This window comes from Lipophrys pholis, assembly GCF_963383615.2.
Source record: "Lipophrys pholis genome assembly, chromosome: 10".
Classification (NCBI taxonomy): Eukaryota; Metazoa; Chordata; class Actinopteri; order Blenniiformes; family Blenniidae; genus Lipophrys; species Lipophrys pholis.
Genome location: NC_137640.1, coordinates 13,605,179 through 13,629,294, shown reverse-complemented (window position 1 = coordinate 13,629,294; position 24,116 = coordinate 13,605,179). Strand labels below are relative to the sequence as shown.

The 24,116-nt window shown below is 41.5% G+C and overlaps 2 protein-coding genes across 2 annotated transcripts in view; one reads left to right on the top strand and one right to left on the bottom strand.

Annotated features, from left to right (window-relative positions):
* cdc34a (cell division cycle 34 homolog a) overlaps window positions 1-14,240 on the top strand; it is an 88,496-nt gene extending 74,256 nt beyond the window's left edge. The window contains exon 8 of the mRNA XM_080473594.1: window positions 13,645-14,240. The gene's annotated coding sequence lies outside the window, so the exon portion shown is untranslated. The remainder of the gene's footprint in view (window positions 1-13,644) is intronic.
* Window positions 3,116-23,814, bottom strand: LOC308115811 (guanine nucleotide-binding protein subunit alpha-14-like). The gene is made up of 8 exons (XM_080473590.1): window positions 23,466-23,814; window positions 23,070-23,261; window positions 18,837-19,021; window positions 17,696-17,850; window positions 15,971-16,099; window positions 13,624-13,753; window positions 12,606-12,759; window positions 3,116-6,137 (listed from the first exon to the last, which is right to left on the bottom strand). Exons 2-8 carry the CDS (start codon window positions 23,218-23,220, stop codon window positions 5,932-5,934), a joined length of 1,110 nt encoding a protein of 369 aa, XP_080329716.1. The 5' UTR covers window positions 23,221-23,261; window positions 23,466-23,814; the 3' UTR covers window positions 3,116-5,931.
* Between the last annotated feature and the right edge of the window lie 302 nt (window positions 23,815-24,116).

Below are 24,116 nucleotides of genomic sequence, written 5' to 3'. Positions count from 1 at the left end.
TGCAGCAGTTTCAACAACTAAATAATGCAGTGATGAGCAGACCAGTCCAGCTGTCGTCTTCTTCTTCTTCTTCTTCTTCTTCTTTTTCTTCTTCTTCTTCTTCTTCTTCTGTCAATATTAGCTTTGCCTTTTGTTAAACATCACATCATTCTCATCAGCTGAATTAAACATGATTATGGTGATTACCTTAACAATAGCATCATACAGAGATGCTCTGATGGCATAAATGTGCTGCTGATGAATAGTGAGCAGACGCGATACTTTGGACTTCATCATTAAGTAAAATGCTCTTGTCTACAGCTCTGTCTGACTCTCAGACACTCCTCGTTAGACCAGGTCAAGCTCTTGCAGGATTTATCGACAGACTCTCCCTCCTGTGAGTTGAGCAGTGTGTGAGAAGTGGCACACAGTGAGGCAGAGGCAGGCTACAAAGGGGCCAGCTGCTGCTACAAATAGTGGAGCCCTTTTTGGAAACGGAGTGGTGATTCACGCTGGCAAATCGATTCATTTTCTTGTGCTGATAAGCACTTTTTTTTTTTTTCTTTGTATCCTAATGCTGCAATGCCTTTGAAAAGAACCGCTGATAGAACACATCTCCCTCAACACAGTGAAAAGAAACAGTGAGGACACACAATTATACAATGAGTGGAGAATCTTCCTATATGTTGCGTTTCAATCCACGTCAACATGGCAAACAGCTGCACCGACGTTCAGCACGCAGCAAAAGCCTTATGAACTCCACTTTGCTGCAGGGCTTTGTGTTGGGCTTCATTGTCCTCTACAGGAGTTTACATTATTAGAGCTATTTTTATACACTAATCCTGACAGGTTATTGTTGCGATTTGAGCTTCGCGAGAATCTGTAGCTGTGGAACATGTGTTTGATAAGAGCACAGCAGGGGTACCTCTGCTTTGACGACCGGTGGCAGAAATGGAAAAGCTCTGACCAGCTCTTATCAGTAACAAGCAGTCCATAGCAACAAACCAGGCAGAAAAAAAATGGGTTTTAAAAATCCAGTGCCTAAGCGATTGCTGCACATTTCAGCTCAGCCGCTGCTCAGGAGGCCACCGGTGATGGCACCCAGGGGAGACGAGCATGTGTCTCCTGACCAGTGTGATCAGGAGACACAGAATACGAACGTCACCTGAGATTTACGTAAACAATTCCCTCATTATCAGGAAAGGGTAGCCAGGCCACACTCCCCACCTGTTTCTAAATCCCTTCATTGTCAGCATAGACACTTTTTCGGAGAGACTCGCTACGCAGACTCGACGGAATCGATCATTTTAAATGTCAACCACGCAAAAACCGGAGCTCAATCTGTGGGAGGAGTCAAATCAGTCAGGGGAGCTTCCTCTAAGCAGAAACGTAACTAATCCTTTGTTTCTTTTTGAAGTGAGATAAGAAAACAACATCCGTATTAAAAATGAACTTCAAACATTGTGCCGACAGCACTGCTGCAGACTGAGGAGTGTCATGTGAAACGACAGCGAAGTTTAAACGTCACACTCAGTCTGGTGATGACAGAAATAATAATCCTTCAGGTAACTGACAAAGTAATGCACACTTCCTTAACAAACTACTTGACATACGCAACAAAAATGAACACAGTTTTAAATTCATTTGGCTGCCTACGAAGCAGATGTTGGCCTGTAATAATGCAGTAATGCATGATGAGTAAATAGTCAGAAAAAATGAAGTTTTTATAATTTTCTGTAGTTGTTTTGTAAGCCATAGGCTTTATATAAAGGTAAAGCAATCTGGGTCAAACTAAAACAGCAAATAAAACGTACTGTCTCTGGTACACCTGACAACATGCAAACTCTTGATATGATTGAATTCTAAAAAGTAAAAAGATAGTATTCCCCTTCAACCCGTACCTAACTACTTTCATTTGTTTTTCAGATTCCAAATGTCACCATTTTTGCTTTATTTATGTATGTGAATGCCTGTTCTACTTCATGGCATATGTCTGATGCCGCTGATCAGTGTGCCTTAAGATTCATTACCAAGTCACTACTAGGTCACTCACTGTACTCTGCATGCTGAGGAAGGATGATTGTCTTGCAGGCCCCGCCACTGGTACACCTTCATTTATAAAGCAACTATCAGGTTGTTTCTGTCATACCTCTCCATATACCTCACTTTAAGATTAAATCCAACACACAGTTTGCACTTCTTGGACACCTGATCCGTTCCCATCACCGAGGACTGGGAAGAGAGCATTCATGTCAGCTACTCTGCTCCCTCTGCCTGGAGCGCTCTTCAAAAATCACAACTGCAGGATCTTATCATTATTCATTTTAATACTAGTGTTAGACTTTTTAAATGGAGAATTGTGGAAGGTGTAGATGTTTTACTGTATAGTACCTTCAACATGGTTGTTTTAATGTTTTTTAGTGTGTTCTGCTCTTTCTCTCCCTCCTCAGGATACCTGTTCCCTCCTTCTCTGCTCCATCCTGCCCTCTCCCTCCATTTATACTGCCCCAGTCCTCACTGGACTATTTAATTTGCAGCCATATGCTCTGAACACAGATTAGTGAGGTCATTCTGCTTGTTGTATTGTTATCTAGGATGTTTGTGAAAATGGCATACATTATTTAGGGATAACAGTCACCAACAGTGTATTTCTGTATCAAAGTGAAGTTTTTCCAAAAAGTGCTCCACGGTGCATCTTCTAGTCTCATAAGTGAAAAGCATGTTATATGAAAGTAGGACTGATGCTCATGAAGAACCAGTTTTCCTCAACCCTGAGGAGCTCTATGTTATGCAAGTATGCGTGCGCTGATCCACCCATCGGCTGTCGAAGCTGCACTTATCTCGCCTGAGAACACTGTGCAAGACTGGTCCTCTGTGGTTGTGACACCTTTCTTCAATTTCCTGTAGCCTGCACTTTACAAACAGACAAGCGCGCACTTTTATGAAAATTATCATGGATGTCAATCCTGGGCAAAACCTACGTCACATTCCTAAACTGCTGGTATCAGCGATTGTGCGATTGGAGCCCGTGAAATCGTATTTCTGTGGTGACAAACACATCTCACAAAGTGAGAGGAGCGTTATTCTGCCCACCCCCTGCCAAGGAGACACATGGAAAACACTGAAACAAGTCTGTGCATATGCAAAAGATTTTTAATGTTCACTGGAAAAAAAAAAAAAAAAATAGCCCACTTCCTTCACCGACATAACAGTTTACACAACATAATTTACTGTCACCGTATCAGACCATGTTTCCTAGTGCTGAAAGCTAGTAAACACACTCTGGCCAGTTTATGTGCTGTTGGTCAACAGTATTTTACACACACACACACACACACACACACACACACACACACACACACACACACACACACACACACACACACACACACACACACACACACACACACACACACACACGTTATAAATCCGTGAAAAGTAGTACTCTGTTCTTTACAATAAAAATACACAGCATCAGAGATTTGAAAAAGTATAGCTACCACATCTGAGCGTAAAGTATAGCAGGTGTAAAAATCAAAACATTAAATCATTAAAAAAAAAAAAAAAACAACAACAACCTACAACTGGTAGAACCACCACTGTGAGCTCATTTCAGCTTCACATCCAAATCAGACGTAATGAATTTCAATGTGGCTCTTCCACTCAGTGCACACTTCACACTCAATGACGAGGACTCACACCTCTGATCAATATAATATTTCCACCCTCACCTATCGAGACTGATCTCACACCTGCCACCTCGTGTTAATGTCCTCAACCTTTAGCCAGCTGGGTGCATGAGACTCACACTATCTTTGCCTGAAAATGAGGGACGAACTGAGAAGTTTCTTCTCCAGTGATTCACTTGTGACCTTGTAAAACCATGATCAGAGTGATGGCAGTGATTCTAACAAACACTGTTAATTGTGTGTTGAGTTGTCAGGAGTATTGAACTGAGATAGATAACTGCTCACTTCCAGTTAGAGATGCTTCGAACTGCACTGCTATTTGGCAACTGAAGGTTGGAAAGTACAAAAAGAAAACGGAAACTTTTGACGAGGGTACGTAGTTTTCATTGCCGGGATTCTGTTTTTAATACTGGGGCTTTTCCAACACATCTGTTCATGGTTTACAGAGATTTCTGTGGGTACTTAAAGTAGAGGTAATGCTGGTGGGCTATGAGGGAGTGTTTCTACATGCTTCTAACTGACGTTTTGCCAGTTTGACCAGGTGATGTAAAGTTACAGGAATATAAATGTACAAAAATTTAGATTTTTTTATTATTTCTTTTTTTTAAATGCATGAGATATAGCCTTTAAACGCCAGTGTTGTGTCTAAAATCATGTGCTTCCACACATGGTTTAACATCTTAGTGGGAGTTTCAGGATAAGTGTTAAATGATGTTACTGCCATTAATGTGACATTAAAGAAAATACAAGAAAAGGCTGGCATATATTTTGGATGGTGATCAGGGTGTAAATTGCAGTAAAATCTCAATTGTAAAAGCCATTTTGAGATGTATTTCAGGCTAGTAGAAGTACATGAGTTGAGACACAGCTCATATTTTTTGACGTTTTTTGCACATCTTGTTATGAAAGGAAATAAAACGTTGGACACATTATTTAAGGCATTTGTGTTGGTAACATTTTTTTTAAAAATTGAAACCATGAAAGCACTTGAGGAGTCAGAATTCAGTGACTTCAGTGAACAGAGTCTACAATCAATAATCATTAGACACTGGGTGTCTCCCTTTCACCCGGTGTTGTGCTACCTTATGGTGCACTTATAAATGCAAATTCATCGGTCAAAAACAAAACAAAAATAAGCTAAGAGAAAGGGAAAAGGTGTTTTAAAGGTTAAATTCTTCAATTGCGTCCCTCTTGTTGAACAATCACTATTTCTTTGGTGTTCTTCTCTTTCTGAACAATCTGTTAATTTTTTTCCCCATACATGCAACATGGGAAGCTGCTCAATGGCCTGTTTATCGTAGAAATGGGAAGTCGGGCATTGCGACTTTTCATTTTCGCTGGAGGCAGATGTAAGGATGTGATCACATACATCTGTTATGTCGCAGTGTGGAGGAATCAATAGGTGGCCGTTGCCGAGACTTTCTGCACGTCAAATGATAGAGTGGAGCAGATGTGCTGAATACAGATGATATAAAGGGAATATTGCCGGTGTGAGATAACAATAATCGATAGGGATTGTGACACACCAACAGATACTCTGCATGTGAGAGACAAAGTTGAATCCAGTTGTACTTTTAAACGGTGAGAACATCACAGGTGTCGGATGTCTGATGAAAAAGCTGGCAGTGGTAGACGCATATTGACATCTACAGTCGATGAACTTCAATTTTTTGGAGTTTACATTAGTCATAACAGACTGCAACCTTTTGATTCCCCTGAAACATTTCACATACTGTATGTGTGACAGGAGCCACCCATGGCCCACAACATCTCCAAGTGTAGAGGTCATTACTCTGCTCATGGTGGCATCGCACTTCATAGCATCTCTGCTGCTGCTTTAATTATGAATCAACTCTCCTTCGTCTCAGATTCTTTTTTTTCCGATTAAGACAAGAAAGGAAAAGGCTGAGAGGTCAGAGGAAAAAAAGTAGACAAAAATATTATTAGTTCTTCTCTCTGTGGTCAGAATATTGTGTTCCTCAGTCTCGCTAAATACATTTGGATATTCTACTTGAGGGGAAAAGAGTGAGTGGAGTGAGTCTTCAATAGTGATGGGTCCTCATTAAAACCTGATAGAAGAACAGGAGGAAGCGGAAAAGGTCGGAAGGACTTAACATGACCAGTGGTCTCAAGGTCCAGACCTGAAAAGGAATACATTTTTCATGTCAAAGAAAGAAAATTAAAATCACATTCTGGCCTTTTTTCAGAGTCTTCCCTCATAGTTCAGACATCTTCCTCCTGAATCTCACCACCTGCTAAAAGGTCAGATCACTCCATAGTCCTCCAGAGACTTGATCAGGACCGTGTCCTTGATGTCCTTAAAGACCTTGCGTATGTTGTCGGTATCCGTGGCACAGGTGAAGTGTGGATACAGAGTCTTCCACACTTTCTTCTTGTCGCGGTTGATGGCCTGCTGCTCGTACATCTTTTTGATGAAGTTCATGGCATCATTTGTGTCTTGCCTCTTCCCTGTTGCAGAGTGGAGGTGAGGGTAGAGAGTGAGAAACAAGAAGGCGAGACATGGATTTCATTTGAATAAAATGACTGTCATTAAAAGAAAGTTAAGGTGGAGGTAGGGATGTCCCGATCACACTTTTTGGCCCCCGATAGAATTGAGTATCGGCCGATACCGATACCTTCCCGATCCTATACTTACATTGCTATTGCAAATATACTCAATAGTCTATTTTTGGAGCCACTAAGATGTCTGAAGCTAAAAGCACTATTGGCAGAAGCTTTGTTTAGCTAGAAATTATTATAAAACTGACTTATTGAATCAAAATTCTTCTCTTTCTCTTTAGTTGTTGTTATAAACTGGGGGTACATTCACACGACGAAAAAACAATCTTTTTTCTCCCCAGCCTGCTTCCAAAAGTCTGTCCACATCTCAACACGAGGCTTCAGGGCATGTAGTACACATGCCAGGCCTTTAGGGGTGCTGTGACTCACCAAACACAATAAAAAAGCAGAAGAAGACAGACCACATAGAAATTTAGAAGTAGACTTCTGCACATAAACACATAAACTACTATATATAACTCTAGGTTTATAGGTCTGTGGCCCCGCTCCGCCTGCTTCTAGCTTCTGCAGCTCGACCGGAGCTTGTAGTCCGTGATTGTTGTGGTTATTAGGAGACGTTGTGGACCGCGTTTTTTTTTTTTTTGTTTGTTTGGTTTTTTTTTAGATCGGCGGGGTGATTGGCTGGATTTGCCGATCCCCGATCACTCACAAATCACCAATATTGGCCCCGATCCGATATCTACCGATCGGATCGGGACATCCCTAGGTGGATGGGATAAAAACCTTCAGGATATGCTTATTTACTCGACCGAGCAGCGAGGTAGAGAGTCCCTCAATGATGAGGAATATTTACTAGTCATGGAATGAAAAATAGAGTCGACACTCACGATTTGTGATTATGTTCAGTAATTATTCAGAAAAAAGGAATCTTTTGTATTGTCCTTACAAATGTTTGGTTAGAGAAACCACAGTTGCAGGTGTTCGTTGTAACTTCCTGCTCCACATTATAGGAAATATTACTACACTATTATTAATAATAATCGAGCAAAAAGGGAAAAAATTAACGTTGCCTGGTTGACTCTCTTGTTTGTTAACTAAGAGCATCACAACGGTCTTCTAAAAGGCGGCCTGACAAAATAACAATGGATTTTTTTTTTTGTTTTGTTTTGTTTTGTTTTTTAATCAAAATCCAACTGAACAGTTGATGCTCTGACAGTCTCGACTGCTTTACATGATTGCTCACATCCACCCTCATCAATCACAATAATCACACAACAATAGTGAATGCAGCCATGCAAGGTGCTCAGGCACCGTTGGGAGTAACCGTGTGTTGTCCTCGGACACTTTTGACACGTAAACAGGCTGAGAGGTGGATTCATTCCACCTGGATCTCTTGTTTGCATAAACTCTGCAAACTGAGAGAGTACAACACTGATTCTGAAGAAGCTGCAGCACCAGACGTGTGAAAACAGACAGACAAAAGCCAAAAGAGCTCGTCAGCTGTGTGAAAAGCCTCGCAACCTGAGTGACACCTGAAACCTTCAAGGGTCTGATGCCACTGCTCAAAGAGTTTGTGCTGCAGAAATAAACGAGTGTCATGTTGAAACCAAGCTCATTACACATCTTCCCAACATGAATCACTTGTTTTTTTTTAAGAAACACGTGTGAACAATTTAGGAAATCTTTTAAAAATCAATAAAGAAATTTGTGTGACTTTTTTTTTCTTCTTTCTCATATCTGAGCTAATTCTGAGAATGAGTAGAACAGGAAACTACCAAATTCCTTTTTCTGATCAATATTTTCTTCTTTATCCTTTTCTCAAGGCTTTGTGAGGAATATAGGTTGTAGTAGTTGTATTACATGTAAGATTAAGGTTATAACACATTTGCACACTTGGTGGTAAGAGTGAGTCACTGGGCCTCAAAGTCAGAGCAGCTTGCAGTTGGTTGCTTTCAGCACGCTCTATAGTAAGACTCTACTGCTAAATATAGTCAAACTGGTGTAATGACACGCGACACAAACATAATTCAATAACAATTCGGCTGTGGCTAGGTGGTTCACTAGTTAACTACACTAGATTTCTCTGCAACACTATATTGTGTTCCGCTCCTCCAATAAGGCATTTCAGTGGATGTCTCATCTTTAGTTCCAGCCACAGCTGACGCAGCAGCCGTCCTCAGCTTCCAGCACATTGGATGCCTTTTGGACTGAGTTTAAAGGTGGTAGAGTGGCTGAGACAGCTGGAGGCTGCCAGTGATGTTGGACAGTTTCTTCTGTCTGGTCCATTCTCGAAAAAGAAAAATATCAAAGGAGAGGAAAAACAGTTTTTAATGTTGAATGCTACTTTGACTTATGTAATGTCTGTCAATCTCAACTGTATACACAACTATACGACTCTGTCAGTCTCAATGTGGTTACATGATCAGTCACATTCCCCTGTTCAGATTTCATGTGGGGGCTCACACACCACTGAGAGTAAGTTGGGGTCTTTACTGCAATACAGAGACAGTACGAGAAGGTGGGTCGCACCAACGACCTTGGAATGAAAAGACAATGATGTTATCCTGTTGCAATACGGCAAAAAAAAAAAAAAAGACTATTGAGGAGATCTTTAGATTAAAGGATTCAGTGATGCTGCCTCAAGATAGTCTGAGCTTGTATTAATGGATTTTCCCACGCCAAAGAAAACCAAATAAGACACCTTCAGTTACCTGGAGCAAAGCAGGAAAACTGCATTTAAAAAAAAAAAAAAAAGATTGTGGGGAGGTAACTGCATTTGTTTGTTGGTTACACGGGGTGTGTTCCACAATATTTGGCTTCACTGTCAGATTTTATTGTAATAGTGTAGATCTGAGATCTGAGAGGCACTCTACAACGGTTCTCTGAGGCAATCTGGAGGAAACAAAGCTTACAATCTCCTCTCCTTTTACTATAGTTATAGAGGATTGTGGACCCTTTTTTTGCCCAACTAGTTTGACTCCTTTATTAAGGATGAACACATCTTGATGGGTTTTCATCACGTTGAAGAGCACAGCCGATCTCAGCAAGAGAGAACTGTTGCTTGGGATACAAAATACTTTGATGAATGGACGCAGAATGTCCTTTAACATCAGGAAAACATGCCAAAGTTTGTGAGATGAACAATTTGACCACCGTTTATGTGAATGAAGTGGAGGTGGAGAAAAACAAACCTTATGATGACTTAAGAACTCAGATGAAAGTTCTTATCAGAGAACATGGAATCCTTCTCTCAAACCACTGAATTCATGGCCCAGTTTCTCAAACGGTTTCATTTGCAGAATTTGATGACATTTCTTTGCACAAAATTGCAGGACGTACCAAACCTACTGAGTTAAATTAAATTAAAAAGAAATCTAAATTAGATGCTTCTTTTCTTTTCTTTTTTCCAATTGGCATCATAATGGACAAAAAAGGGCAATACCAGGTTATAGAAACATTCTTTGTGATGACTGTAGGATTCAAACCAGACTGCAAAGGAACCTGGAATTACACTGTCTGTGAGCACAGATCCAGGTATGGTTACATTAAATCTAAATGGATTGCGCTCCTGTGTGCTTAAGCTTTGCAATAAATCTGCATGCTCAAATACCATGGCTTTATTAAGAGTTATAACCAATCCTCGGAGATACCAGAGCCAATTCCTTCAAAAATTCTATCTGATTAATTGATTTAGCTGTGTTTTCCTGAAAGTATTTGCCGCTTTTTATTTGTCAGTATTTGATATAATTCTTACTGATACATGAGGGTACGGTTTAATTTCTGGGTTTTAGACTTGCAATTTGAAGTAGCTATTTATTGGATCTTGCGGGAGGCTCACAAGACGGTCACACTTTGACACATTCATCCAACCACATAGTGAGTGAAAGTCCAATTAACTAAATATTCAGCAGATTAATGAAATGAAGACCTGACGGCAGCAAAAAAAATAGAAAAATAAAAGCTCAGCAAACATTGCTTGTAATGTTTTGGATCATAATAATACTGCTAAAGGAGATTCTGTTTCTCACTGTTCAAAAAGAGACAGTCTGCAGGAGTATTTAGGAGCAACAGGAGGACAGGCTGCACACAGCTGCCTACAGCAATAAGCAGTCGGCGTTGGGCACTGCTCAGAGGAGCCATTTAGTTTATCCTTTTAACATCAAGTGAATTAAATTTGACATATGACTTTCTGAATCCACTTCACCGTTGATGCAATCACTTTGTGATCTCCTGCATGCAAAATGTTGATCCAGTTTTTTTATTCTTTTGTTGTTGTTTTTTTTGTCATGAGGTCTCAACAAATCATATTTTATTGGAAATTGATTGAGGATTTGACTTTTCACAGTGTAATAATGCAATGAAAGAGCCTGACCCTGTGTGCATCATCATTTCCCCCCCGTTAATGCTCACGGTAAAACACAGCAGATACACACACCCTGATTTTCTCTCACTCTCTCTTACACACACACACACGCCCACACACCTGGGGGGTATTTGGGTGGGGGTGTACGGCTTGCGGGAAGCACAATATCTGTCGGTAGTTGCCATGGGTAACAGAGGCAGAGAAAGGTGAGGGTGGAGGAGGTGGGGTGAGACTGTAGGGCAACACTTGTCAGCTCAAAGGCAGCAGACTAATCGTGAAGCTCTGCGAGTATCTGAAGTGATTCATTTGCAACTAAGAAAGACAGAAAGAGAATGAAATGCAATCGAGGGAAACCCTTTCCACATCCACAGAGACACACTACTGCTGATGAAGAAAAAAAAAAAAAAAAAAACTTTAATAATTTTTGTAGCACGGTGTGGCGCGAGAACAACATGCTCAAAGAAAAGCACTAAGATCAAGAACAACATCACAACATATCATCTCAAAGGTTATTATGTCTAACTGTTGCAGTACAGCTCAGTGCTGGTGGTGTAAAGGACCGCTGATCAGGCTTTGCTTTGAATATTATTCTAATCTCTTGCCTGGGTATTTATTTGAGCCAGAAATTGAATATAAACATGGCCATTGTGCCTCCACTTCCTCAGACTGTGGAAAAGAAAAAAAATATCCCAGTCAGCAGCACTACTACTCCACATTGGTGGCATTTCTATTGCATCAAATGACAAAAGCAAATCTTTGTCATTTGATGCAAATCTTGTTTGACAAATAATTAGATGGATGAAAAAGAAAATAAATAAAGGCCAGCAAATACTGTATTTCATGTGCTCTGTTGCTTTTAAGTTTGTCTCTTGTTCCATCCACTAACATGAAGTTGGCAGGATTTATGACCGATATCTTAACTAGCCACCAGGAGGCGATCAACACGTTTTGGATCAAGATCTGATGCTCAATTTAGAGCATTACAAAAGGGAACGGTTTGAAAAATGTCGCCCTTTAATGTTGCTGTCATCCATATTTAAGTGTAAACCCACATGCATGCAAATACATGACCAGGCACTGCTGTGCACACCCTGAGTGGACCATGGTCATGTGTCCAAATGTTAAACCTCACATAGTCCCTTTGGTCACTAATTGCTGATATACATTCATTGGGGGTGAGACATCAAGTGGAAACCAAAAATATTGCCAACCATTTTCCATTAAACAGAACTGTTCATAACTCATAGTGGTAGTTTGATACCAGATTTGCTGTGTAGACAAACAGAAAGGGTTTTCAGTACTTGAAAAAAGTATACTCATAGTCTCTTCACTCCAGCGGACGGTTCCCTGTGAGATCAACATCTCTTACGTCCTTGTGCTCGCAGTGTTTGCTGGACACTTCCTGCACATGCAACCCAGGCATTATTATTTTTTTTTTGTTCTGTTCTTCTGCATGTGACCTCCAGAAAAACGCTCTATTGTCAATGTTGTTAGAGTTTTCTCATCCAAAGTCATGCATGCATGCTTCAAATGGTAAATTAAATAAATTATTTAGAAACCAAATTCGCTTTGTGTGGAGACCGATCATTGCTTTACGCTACTAAAATTCTAAATTCGCTTTAATAAGTCAAGCGCGGATTAATTCAATGGATAATCCCAGATAGCTGATGTAATAACATCTTGTCATCCGACCCTGTAGAATTCAGAGTGAGCTCTTCAACAGTGAGATCTACTTTAAAGGTAGCTGCAAATACTGAAACTATGACAAACTTCCTACATGTCAATACAGGCTATTCTGCTGCTTTGATTCTATTGCCCCAATAACAAAAAGCTCTTTACGGATGACGCTCATCATTAGCAAACCTCCTTAAATGTTTGAGGAAATGTATTTATAGAGCTCTTGTCTGTACTGTGTCCCAGTGATTCATCCAGTGGGTGGGTCAGTTTATTTGTCCTTTTGGTTGCTCTTCCAATGCAGCTGAACTACTCCTTGGATTTTGTTCTATTTCATCACTTCTTCCGAGGGTTTAATTAGCTGAAAACGGGCAGCTCACCTGTGAAGCTCGGAAAGTATTTCTGCAGGTCAGATGTTTGGATCTTGTCAGCCAGGATGTCAGTTTTGTTGAGGAAGAGGATGATGGAGGTTTTGAGGAACCACGGAGAATGAATAGTCGTATAGAACAGAGCCAGACTCTCTTCCATGCGGTTCTGACAAAGAAAGACAGCATAAAATTATTGTATCAGAGGCTGCTGTGCTTTGTGTTTGTGCAAAGCCGAGCTTGGGGGGGGGGGGGGGGGGGGGCCTTGTCTTGAAGACAAGATAATTCTATAGATAAGATTTAAAAAGAGTAATCACTTAAATATTTGAAGGCATTGGAAGGTGCTTTGGATGGCTGAGGATGAGGTAATGGGCCATCTTTGAAAGAGATGGAGGGTGACATTTATGGTGGATCAGGAGCACACAGGGTGTTGTGGAGGTAAATGAATGTGCCGGCAGACCCAAAAGTGGCACAGGGAGATAAACAGCTTAGTGACAGGGCGGGTGGGAGGATGAGGGTGACAGAGGGCTGCAGGGGCTGAGTGGGAGGCAGGAGAAGGGCAAAGTTTCCTTGTACAAGAGTGACACCTGCTGGTGGAGGGATGTCATGACTGAAGAGAATAGAAAATATACAAACGACAGAAGATGGAATGAGAGAAACTACTGTTTCTAGGATGCAAATGATTCTTTGCACTGCTTTGACTCAAATTTAAGGATGCAGTTGATGACGTGGGACATCTGAAGCTGATCATGAAGAATTGTGTTATGTAACGTCCCTTCACTAACTGTCCTGTGTCTTTTCTCTCTTTTGTTCCACCTAGTGAACTTGCAAATGCAGCATTAACAATAAAGGAATATTATACCATGGTTTGCATCATAAAAATCAATGACTTACATGCTGCTCTTCAGAAGACAGAGCTGATATAAAATATGCTCTAAAACTAACTTGGGACATTATCTCTATTGTGTTCAGCCCGTGCATTGATGCGTCTCTTGTCAGTGTTATACCGTCATATTTACAAAATAGCTCTTACAATTTTTTCTCTTTCCTCCAGGGTCTGGTCGTATTCACTGAGTGAGGCCAGGAAAATAAGCGAGGTGACGTTTTCAAAGCAGTGGATCCACTTCCGACGTTCAGACTTCTGACCACCAACGTCCACAATCCTGCCACAGACCACAGGACACAACACTTTAATATAATCATCACTTTTGTTCACCTGAATTTCCTCATTCAAGACTGTCCCAGTGGTCTGTTACCTTTTAAATCAAAAGACCTAGTCATTCCCCTCCTACAAAATCTAATTAGTCTTTTAACTGCAAACATCAGCGAGACAGGACAGCTGCATGTGGTCAGTTGCAGCTGCAGATTGCAGACTTGGACAGTCCTAACGGTTGGTGGCAGTAACTCTTACATAATGTCTAAGCGAGGTGCATTTCACAAAATGTGACTGGAGCTGATCTGAGGGTAACATTAATAACTCTGTCTCAAAAGGCCTAGAAACGGTCTATTTCAAGTTTCAAGTTTGGCCGGTATGACAATACCTTTTGTAATCCATTTTGTGGTGGACAAAAGCATAAAATATAATTCAATGTTTTAATGCATTTTAATCTTTTTGAACCACATAAATAAAATAAAAGAACTCTATAGATGTGGAAGAGTGTATAGGTCTCATATGGTCTAACCCTTCCACTTTGTCATAGTACTACTAACAGATTGTGGAATATTTAGTAGCGAGGAAATTTCACGGCTGGGTTTATTTACACTGGTGGCATCCTATCACTGTGCCGCGCTGGAATTCACTGAGCTCCTGAGAGCGACTCATCGTTTCACAAATGTTTAGAGTAGCAGTGTGCATGTCTAGGTGCATGTGGCCATGGAAGTGATTGGAGCACCTACATTCAATTAATTGGATAGCTGAGCAAATACTTTTGGCAATATATTGTATTTCATTCATTCCTGTGACTGAAAGTTCTAAGGTACAAAACCTAACCACAGCAAGTGAAACCTGCAAACAGGGCCGCACGAGGCTTCCACACAGCTCAGTTGTGACTTGGAGATGTCACACAAGACGTGTCACATTTCTAAAGTGAGACATTTTTCTCCTTTACACCTTTACCGCCAAACCTCATTGTCAATCCTGGGGGACAAAAAGTGCTGCATTCTATACGAAAAACCACAAGTCCGAAAAGGTTGGCACGACAAAAACACACAATATAACGAACGATAAACTAGGAAATCTTTTTTTTTTTTTACATACAGAATTTCCTAGTGAAGTAGCATGGTAATAACAGGATGTATCGAGTGTAAAATCACAGAAAACCTATAAGAGAGTTCACCAATTTATGAAGAATTGAAGGCCGATGATCCATTAAAGGACAGTGATACAGACAAAATAGTTGAGGAGGCCACCAAATGACTAAATACCAACAACTGTGTTCAAAAGACAAGGTTGAAATTCATATATGTGAACACAATTCAAAATTCTGTATCTTTTAAACATTTAAAAAAAACTCTGACCTTCAACAGTTGATAAATAACTTTTTTTCTAAGTTCATAAGCTTTAGAAATTAGAGTTATACATGTGACGTCTGGATCAGCTCTAGTTTGATCAAAAAGCCAAAAGAACACAAACAGCACATAATCTGCATATTTCATTTTCTTAGATTGAGAAATATATACAGGACTTATCGAAATTTGATGGCTTGTGTGTGTGTGTGTAGGGAAAGTATTTTCACAAAGAATGTACCAATGTGACGAGCCTACACCTTCAAAACTACAGCAATTATTCCTGTTAAACCTGAACACAGTTGTTGGAGAAATCTCGTCTGGTTTGGATTCTTCAGTCTCATCATATAAACCCACACAGACTCCATGAAGTTAATGTCAAGCTTCTGTGGGGGCAAACTCTTCACTTACAAGACGTCTTATTTCACACAAAAAGCACTTCATAAACACTGGTTGTGAGTTAGTTTGTTTTTCCCCTCTGCTGCACAATATATTTCAGGCCAATCTGACCCATTATTTTGGTATTACATGATTTATAAGTGGAATTATATGACACCATCCCGACACGTATACATTACTGTGCGATAAATAAGGCAAACAAGCTTCTCTCATTGGTTTGAATTGTTTTTCATTGTCCATTTTCATTTCAAAACCCGGTGTGCTTTGGAGGAGACGTTGTAGTCTTTGCCCGTTCTGCTGTCGTCAGAAGCTCCTCCACAGGTACCAACTAAAACACCCTGCAGGTTCCTCTGCACGGTGACAATCACATGCGTTTGCATCCAAACCGAGATGCAAGCAGACAAAGCAAGAGCAGTGGATAGTGCTGGTATTGGATTTATTCGCGTGAGCGGGCTGTAAATCTGAGAGTTGGTCACCTTAGTGTGATGTTCTGGATGGTGAAGGAGTAGTCATGGATGCCTGTGGTGGGGAATCGAACTCGCAGCACATCCTGCTCGGTGGGGATGTAGTCCTGGGCTGAGATGCGGTCTAGATTACTCAGGTAGCTGAGGGAGAGTAAACGAAGGTTGGAAAAAAGAGAGCAAAACTTTGAATACGTTCTGCCACGGGAGACGTTTCCTAAAACACACCGCATTGTTTTCAGATCAGTCTTCGTTATTGTAGAACAAACTGAGGCGACACAAAAAGTACAATGAATAAGGAATGATGGAAGAAAAACTATAAGGGAGAGAAGTGAGTCCAAATCAATCTGCGTACAGAGCACAGCTTTATGGCCGCTGGATAAAAGCTGTCATTAGCTAATATTGACTGCCTTTCCCTTATCACACACACGCTGCGATGATTGAGCTGCAGGGCAAACACACGAGACGACACTGATAGAAAAGAGAGAAAATAGAGGCAGGATAAGCTCACGCTTTGTTCTGTGACACTTGAGATACCCTGAGGGTCAAACCTCAAGCATTAAATGTGTTCGTCGGCATTAAGAATAGAGAAATGGGGGAAAGTCCGCCCTGAGACTTGTGGTTTCCTGATTGTTTGTGATGGTGATTAGGAGAGAGCTGTCATCGGCTGGTAGAATAAACATGTTGGTGATTTCGGTTGCACACTGAAGAAAAGGCCACTGATGAAACAATACATAATCTAGAGCTCTGAGAGCAATACTGAATAACACGGCTATGGAGAGGATGAGTGTATTGTATCACAAACATGGTGACTTGATAAAACGGGTCTCCGAAACATGATTCCAGGACCAACATCCTGTACACATCATTTTGGGTTCTGCCCCCTGAGCTAGTGCTCTTTCTTATCAATCCATCCATGTTCTATGGTCACTCTGAACAGTCATTTGTTGTTCTTTGTTGCCTGAACAATCCGTCTACTTTGACCGTGTCTACTATTATCTATCATTTTTATCTACATAATTTAACATTTGAAGGAAAGTTCAAAACACACTCCATCAGTTTGGCTTTTAATGAATAGTTATTTCATTTCTTCATTATTTAGTTCTTTATTTTATGTCATCATATCACATATTTCATCTACTTGTTTCTCTTATAACCTTATTTCTCCGGCTTATTTTGTTGGTTTGACCTTGCTCTTGGTCCTTGCTAATAATTCATTTTGTTTATTTATCTCCTTGAAGGTTTTTTTTTTTTTTAATCCGTTATCTTTGTCTAAATAAAAAAAGAAACCACTTCAAATACGCCTTTTAAATTAGATTTAATTATTCTTCTCTCGTACCAATTTCCTTCCTTGTTTTGTCTAATTAACACTTCACTCTTCTGTGAAGAAGACTGAATTATATCAACCTGCATGAAAAGGCCAACATAAACAAAGATCTTTTCTGCCGGAATATGTTGATGTGAATCTCGTCAAACCTTTATTCAGTACTCATCAGAAAAACAAAAGTAGTAATCATTGTAAAATAAATATTTGCAGGACAATATTATGCTCGATGTCTCAGCTCTAGTATGGAACATATCTTTATTAGGAGTTTTATTTTCTCAACTCAAAAACATATCCCCGCTCTTCAGACAGGTTTCGATCCTTAGACTACCATTTCTTAGTAGCGGCGTTTCCGTCCTGAGTGATATCGTTTGATCAGAGACGCAGACGACAGACTTAAGCGAGCCACTACTCACTACTCTGTGGAGTCCAGGAGCTGGTACTCGCAGCGGCGGCTGTAACAGACCCGCATTCCTGAGTCTGCCCAGAGGCGTCTGATGGCATCAACGTATCCACGATCCATATGGGTGACCTGCGCCGTCTCTACTTCCTGCACCCACTTGGCATACATCTGGAAAGCAGCAAGAGATGGTTAATGGGAGGAGGTTTTATAACGTGCTGAAAATTGAAAATTACAAGGTAACCAAACATTCTACAGCTAACAATGGACGGGCAGAGGCCTGTCATGGCCGAGAGCAGTGGCTCCCGACATTTTTTTTCCTTGAGGGACCCACATTTTTTACCGTAGTAAACCTACTCAACCCCGCCCCCACCTCTCTATGTACAATGACCAGCAAAAAGTTAAAGGAGCTTCATAATACACTATATATACAGTTTCTATGTTCTATTCTGTAATGACGAGGAGAAACTATTTGGGTTTACACACTGGCTCAGGGGGTTTGGTGGACTTGCACTGCTCCAGCTTACAGTTTCAAACTTTCATTCGCCAGTTTTTCACAGTAAAAGAGGTATTCAGCTCTAATTCTGTCCATTGCTTCTATGAAGCCATATTCTATGTAACTCTCTTGCGACACTCCTTTTCTTTTATTTTTGGACCGATTCATCTTTCTCTCCAGCTCGAAGTCCAAGTCTCTAACCGCCCCCCATGAGTGTCGGGCCCCCTGCTTTCAGTGCCACTATCGATGGCCCTTGAGCAAGGCTCCTAAGCTCAGGAATGCTCCATGGGTGCCACACAGTGGGCACACGCTGCTCCTTCGCGACGGGATAAATGCAGAGTAATAATCTCACTATACTATCGAGTACAGATGACATATACAGGAGTTCTTCTTTTCTTCTTCCAAGTACTTCTCTGACGTTTGCTTGTTCTCAGCGACTCGGCTTGTGTATCCCACAGTCGTTTGAAGCGTCCAACGTGCTGCGTGAGCATTTCTATGGCAGTGAACGTGATGCTTCTTCTCCAATGTGGGCATAATCTCACAAATCTGGTGAGCACACTGGATGCGACGCCTGCTCACCTGCATCAATATGTATGTTCACAAAGGGCATGTTCATCTGCAACGTGACTGGGAAGTCGGTTCCGCCGATATGCAACATTACCTCATTTTCTGGGTTGGAGTAGGGGATTTTGAGCGTGGCCATGGCTCCCGTCATCGCCTTGACGGCAGTGAAGATGTTCTGGTAGATACATTTCACGAATCCCTTCCTGTCCTCCGGTGAGAAGCCTTGTCCATGGATGATCCTCATCTGTCTCAGGAAGGTGGTTTTTCCACTCTCTCCAGTTCCTACAAGGCGGCAAACGGGAAGTTTTAAAACCATACCTGCCAAAAAAACAAACAACCAACCATCCACCCCCCCCCCCCACCCCCCCCCCCCCCCCCCCCCGTAGGCTTTGTCGTTTCTTTTGATTCATTTTGGAGTTTCCAGAATGTCTCTGGTTTGCCGTCACGGTTCACAACAGACAATCACACCAGGTTGACTTGAAAAAGAAAGATTAAAAGTGCTTTTAAAATGGTAGAACAGTATACAGTATGTGCCACTTATCGAAAAATACCAAATATAACTGATATTTTGATAATCGTGGTAATTTATATTGTGAGTTAAACTGAAAACCTTTTTTTTTTTCCTTCATATATTTGCCATGTACTACTGAACATCCTCACAACTCCTGAGAGTTTACAATGATCCTTAATGTCATGTAATGCCTGAGAATCGTTAAGCAATGTTGAACATCATCAGTATTTGGTACATTATGTCATAACTATGGAAATATATTAAGCAAAAGCAATTGATCCTGTGTCTGACTCCCACATCTTACGATCATGAAATCGCCATGTCATATTTGAGCATCTCCGCCAAATATTAAGAAACTCATTTTCGGAGCCTAAAGTTTAAGCCTGTAGCAAAGCTTTAGCACGGTCTGTAGAGAGTGGTTCGCACTCTGCACGGGAAGAATATCAGCTGTTCAATTCGGAGATATGTGGAGTTTGACCTTTGACCCCCCCCCCCCCACACCACATTAAACAAGTCTTTAGGACTACGTTCTTTCATCTGCATAATGCCTCTAAAATCAGGAATCTAGTTGATTCAGAGTGATGCTGAGAAATTGATCCATGCTTTTGTTACTTTTAGACAAGCTGATTGTAACTTCCTATTATCAGGGGGTCCAAATAACGGTTTAAGAAATCTTCAACTGATTCAAAATGCTGCAGCGAGAGGAACCAACAGGAGAGATCCCATCACTCCAGTATTGGCGTCTCTTCATTGGCTTCCCGTTAAATCCAGAATAGAATTTAAAATTCTTCTTTGAACATATAAAGCTCTTAACAAGCAGGCTCCTTCACATCTTAACAGGCTGTCGCCCCCATATCCACCCAGAAGAACGCTGCGTTCCCAGAGTGCTGGCTCACTGGAGATTCTTGAGTTTTGAAATAGTTGTATAGTTTTCACCTGTCTGGCTCTTTTCATGTGGGAGCAGCTCCGAGTATCAGTCCGTGAGGCTGACACGGCCTTTACTCTGAGACCGGGCTCAAAACGTTCCCATGTGTCAAAGCTTAAAGTTTAAAGGGCTGGTTCAGGCCACCTTAGACCTCCTCCCTTTCTCTCGCTCTACCTCTCTCTTACTCCCTCACTCACGTCTGTTCCCTTCCTGCTGAGGGACGGTTTATCTTCTAAAATGATTAAAGTACTATCTTTTCTTCCCACATGACCAAAAATGTAAGAAATGCCTTTGATAATGAGAACAGTGTTCTGGCAGTACGATTCAGTTGGAGGCAGGAGTCAACAGTCAACATCCAGCATAACGCAATAAAAGCCTTGCAGAGCAAGAGGTTTGTCTAAATGATAGTAAACATCAGGGTATTTCATCATTTAAATTCTGTAAATTCATTCTGTAAACCCTCACTGAATGATTTGTTGATTGAGTAATTAATTTGCAGAGAACATTAGGATGCTAAAGCACCATTTCTGTTTCTCCTGCGGTTAAATGTGGAACAAAACTAAAAGGCCTCAACCACAACTGACCAGAGCACTGCTGAGCCTAAAGACTACTCTGGAAGAGGAAAACGTTCTCTCTGCTGTAGAGGTGCTACGCAATGGCAAAACTAGTATCTTTGTCACAAGAAGAGTAGGTTAAACTGCAGGACGACAGATGGACTGCAGTGTTGGACTATGGGAGAGGACCGGCTGCTCTTTGAATGCTTCCCCTTTGCTCTGCAGGCGGAAACTAAGTCTCTTCACCTCCTCCTTGGGATTTCTCATCACTAGTTTCCAGGCACTGCATTTCCCTGACTCACCTATCTATATGCTGAACATTATGCAGAGAGGGGCTTTATTGACAGCCCTGTTCCCCACACACAAACATCTGTTTATTATCGGTGGTGAAATAGGAAATAAGTCTGGCTGATCTTGTTGTTTACAGGAGATTGGTGTAATTGCAGGGTTTTCCCTCATCCTGACACATCCTGTCTCTTATCTGTTTAGTTCACTAATAAACAAAACAAAAGACATGCCCAATAAATACTCTGGGTTTGCCTGTTGGAACCGGGCTGCATATAGTCATTTGAATTCTGAAATAAACCATGTTGATATTTGGATGAGAGGCAGGCAACTTTGATTCTGAAAAGGCCAAAACAGGTTCGTCCTCGCGACCAAGGAGATATAAGATCTGCACTTTTAAGGAAATGAAGTAACTCTACCTTAAGATATATTTACTACTCGAGTATTAACAAGTGATATCAGGTTAAAATGTGGATCAATGTGGACCTCCATCATCATCATCATCATCATCATCATCATCATCATCATCATCATCATATTGTGAAACATAGCTGTTGTTTATTTTGAGAACGAGATTGTGGAGCACAGCCATGACACATCACAACACTGCAGCAAATCATATAGCAGCTCATAGAACTGGTTAATTCACATTTATTATGTCACACCCTGAAAGTGGAGCCCGGGATATTCTCAACGTGGCACGACAGTGCCAAACCCGACACTGCCCCTTAAAATAGTCTAACAATACTTTAATCTTTCAAGGGTAAAATGTCCTTTTCAACTTTTGAAAAGTCAGAATTTGCTCTTATTCGCTACGTTTCATTTAATTGTTCCGTGAATATTTTGGGGTTCGGGGTTGTCTAAAACTACTAAACAAGTAATTACGGCACTAATTACAATAATCAATGAGTTCAAACTGTTGTTTCAACGCCGCTTCAAAACTACTAAATAAAATTAGCAGCACAGCAAAAATGCATCCACAATAATAATGGAAATAAAGCCGGTCGACACCGCATTCAAATATTATAAACAGAACTATTTCTCTGAATTACTTCAAGAAAAATGTGTGTTCTGTTTAAAATGACTCTGCATGGGAAATATTAAAATATTGAAATATTTAGGACCCAGTTTAAGTTGTTGACGTACATCTCTACTACCTTGTCAATACCTTTCTGTAGGAAATTTGTCGTTACACTCATACAAACTAGCATTCCCAGCGTTTACATTTTGCGAAACATCCACAGGTCTGTTGACGTCTTCGCATCACGGAATGAGTGGTAATGGTCTTGTTTTGGTGTGCAGAACCATCATCCCTGTATCTTTGAGGTATGGGGGGAATGCAGAGCACATGAAAAGAAAAAAAGGACCTCGGAAGAAAAAGCAGGGAAAACCTAACAACGGAATTAGTAATAACAGTCACGTAAAGCACACAATATATCAAATAAAAATCAGTGGGAAACTATTTGGACAGAAGATAATCAAATAATTTAGCTTTAAGAAGGACCAAAGAGGGAAACGGCTTGGATGACTTGTTCCAGAGTTGGGGCCTCCGAACTAGGGTGAGAAGTTGATGCTTGGAGGGGCGACAAAGTGGTTAAAGTAAATCTTCTGGGTTCCTCAGTCGAATATGAATTGAATATTAAACTCGTGATTTCAGTTCTAACTTTAGCACCGAAGCCGTTAACATCCTGTGATGGGAAGCAGCATACATCTATTGAAAGGGAAAGCTGCTTGCAGAGTCTCTCTGGAGTCGGCCTGTAGGTTTCTGGGCTGTGCATCAGCCAGTGTAACCAACCCCGATGTCGTTCATTCTTTGCATATTCACCGGGTGACACATACCTCACATAGTTTAGTAACTTGGCTGCAGGCTACCAAACTGGCCCAGCAGATTTACACTGTTTACAAGGGTGTTGCCAGAATACTGGCATCTTTTTTTTTTTTTTTTCCTTCTTTTTTATTTTTTTTATTTATGTGATCATTTAAAGGCTTTCATGTAATATTTTATGCCCCCCTTGTCACCATAAATGTAGTGTGTGATGAAGCACAGATACTGACCCAGCAGGAGGACTTTCACCTGGCTGCTCTCCTTCTTCTTCTGCTGCTTGAGGATCCTCCGGATCTCTTTGTCCACAGCGACGCTCTTCTTCTCCTCCTCGGACAGGCAGCACACGCAGGTGCGGCAACACCAGCCCCAGCAGTCCGCCATGGCCCCGACCCGCACAAATCACACCTCCGATGAAGGATCTGCTGTGATAGTAACGATGGGAGACGGTGAGCTGGATGTCAGGCTGCCCTGCCGTCATTTGGTGTCCATTACTTCTGACTTCCTATTTGATTCCCCCCCCCCCCCCCCCCTTTCTTTTTTCTTTACGGTGTTCACAGAGGAAAGGGATTTCTGAGCAGCGCCTGCCGCTCACACCGTACAAGTTTGATCGGAAGTTTGATCGTTACCTCCGGGACACAGCGCGGCGGCTCCGGCTCTCATCCAACCGGGGTGTCACGCTTCCTGAAGTCGGGCAGGGACGAGCTCCGGTCGCTCCTCACGGTCCATGTTTGTTTTGATTTATTCCCACCGAGTCACTCCCCACCCCCCCTCCCGCCGCCCCCTCCTCCGCTGTCCACCTGCCGCTAACAGCTACAGAGGCGCGCGCCGGCAGGCGGCCGTCATGAGGTCACACTGGCTCGGAGGGTGGACGCCTGCTTGTCCCGCACCAAACCGCCGTCCACCGCGCCTTCACGCAGGAATGTGCCGCCGCCGTGATCCGCTGGAAACTCTCTCCGGCCGGAATGCGCTGTGGGCGCCGGCGCGGCGGGACAACGGCAAAATACCGCGTGCGCGACGGAAGTTCAGCTTCTCTGCTGACAAAATAAGAGTGCGTTTGTGCTTCACGCGCGCAGGGTCGCTATAAAGGTCAGTGGGATTTATCCACCAATCATCTTCTAGACCAGTGAATCTTACCCTGTCATAACTTTCAGATGTTTCATATTTTTCATTTTAAGTTTTGTACAATTTTTATATTATTTTATTTTCATAATATTTATTTCAGTTATGTTCTAGTTTATTATTTCATACATTTAAAATACTTTGTATCAAAACATATA

What these genes read in the sequence shown, in the direction of transcription:
- LOC308115811 (XM_080473590.1), bottom strand. Translation starts at nt 23,220, where the DNA reads ATGGCGGACTGCTGGGGCTGGTGTTGCCGCACCTGCGTGTGCTGCCTG. An exon ending in ACTCCAACCCAGAAAATGAG is followed by an intron (nt 17,851 to 18,836) that starts GTAATGTTGCAT and finishes GCTGCTTTCCAG; the next exon opens with ATGTATGCCAAGTGGGTGCA. An exon ending in TGGAGGAAAGAGAAAAAATT is followed by an intron (nt 12,760 to 13,623) that starts GTAAGAGCTATT and finishes TTTCTTTGTCAG; the next exon opens with AACCGCATGGAAGAGAGTCT.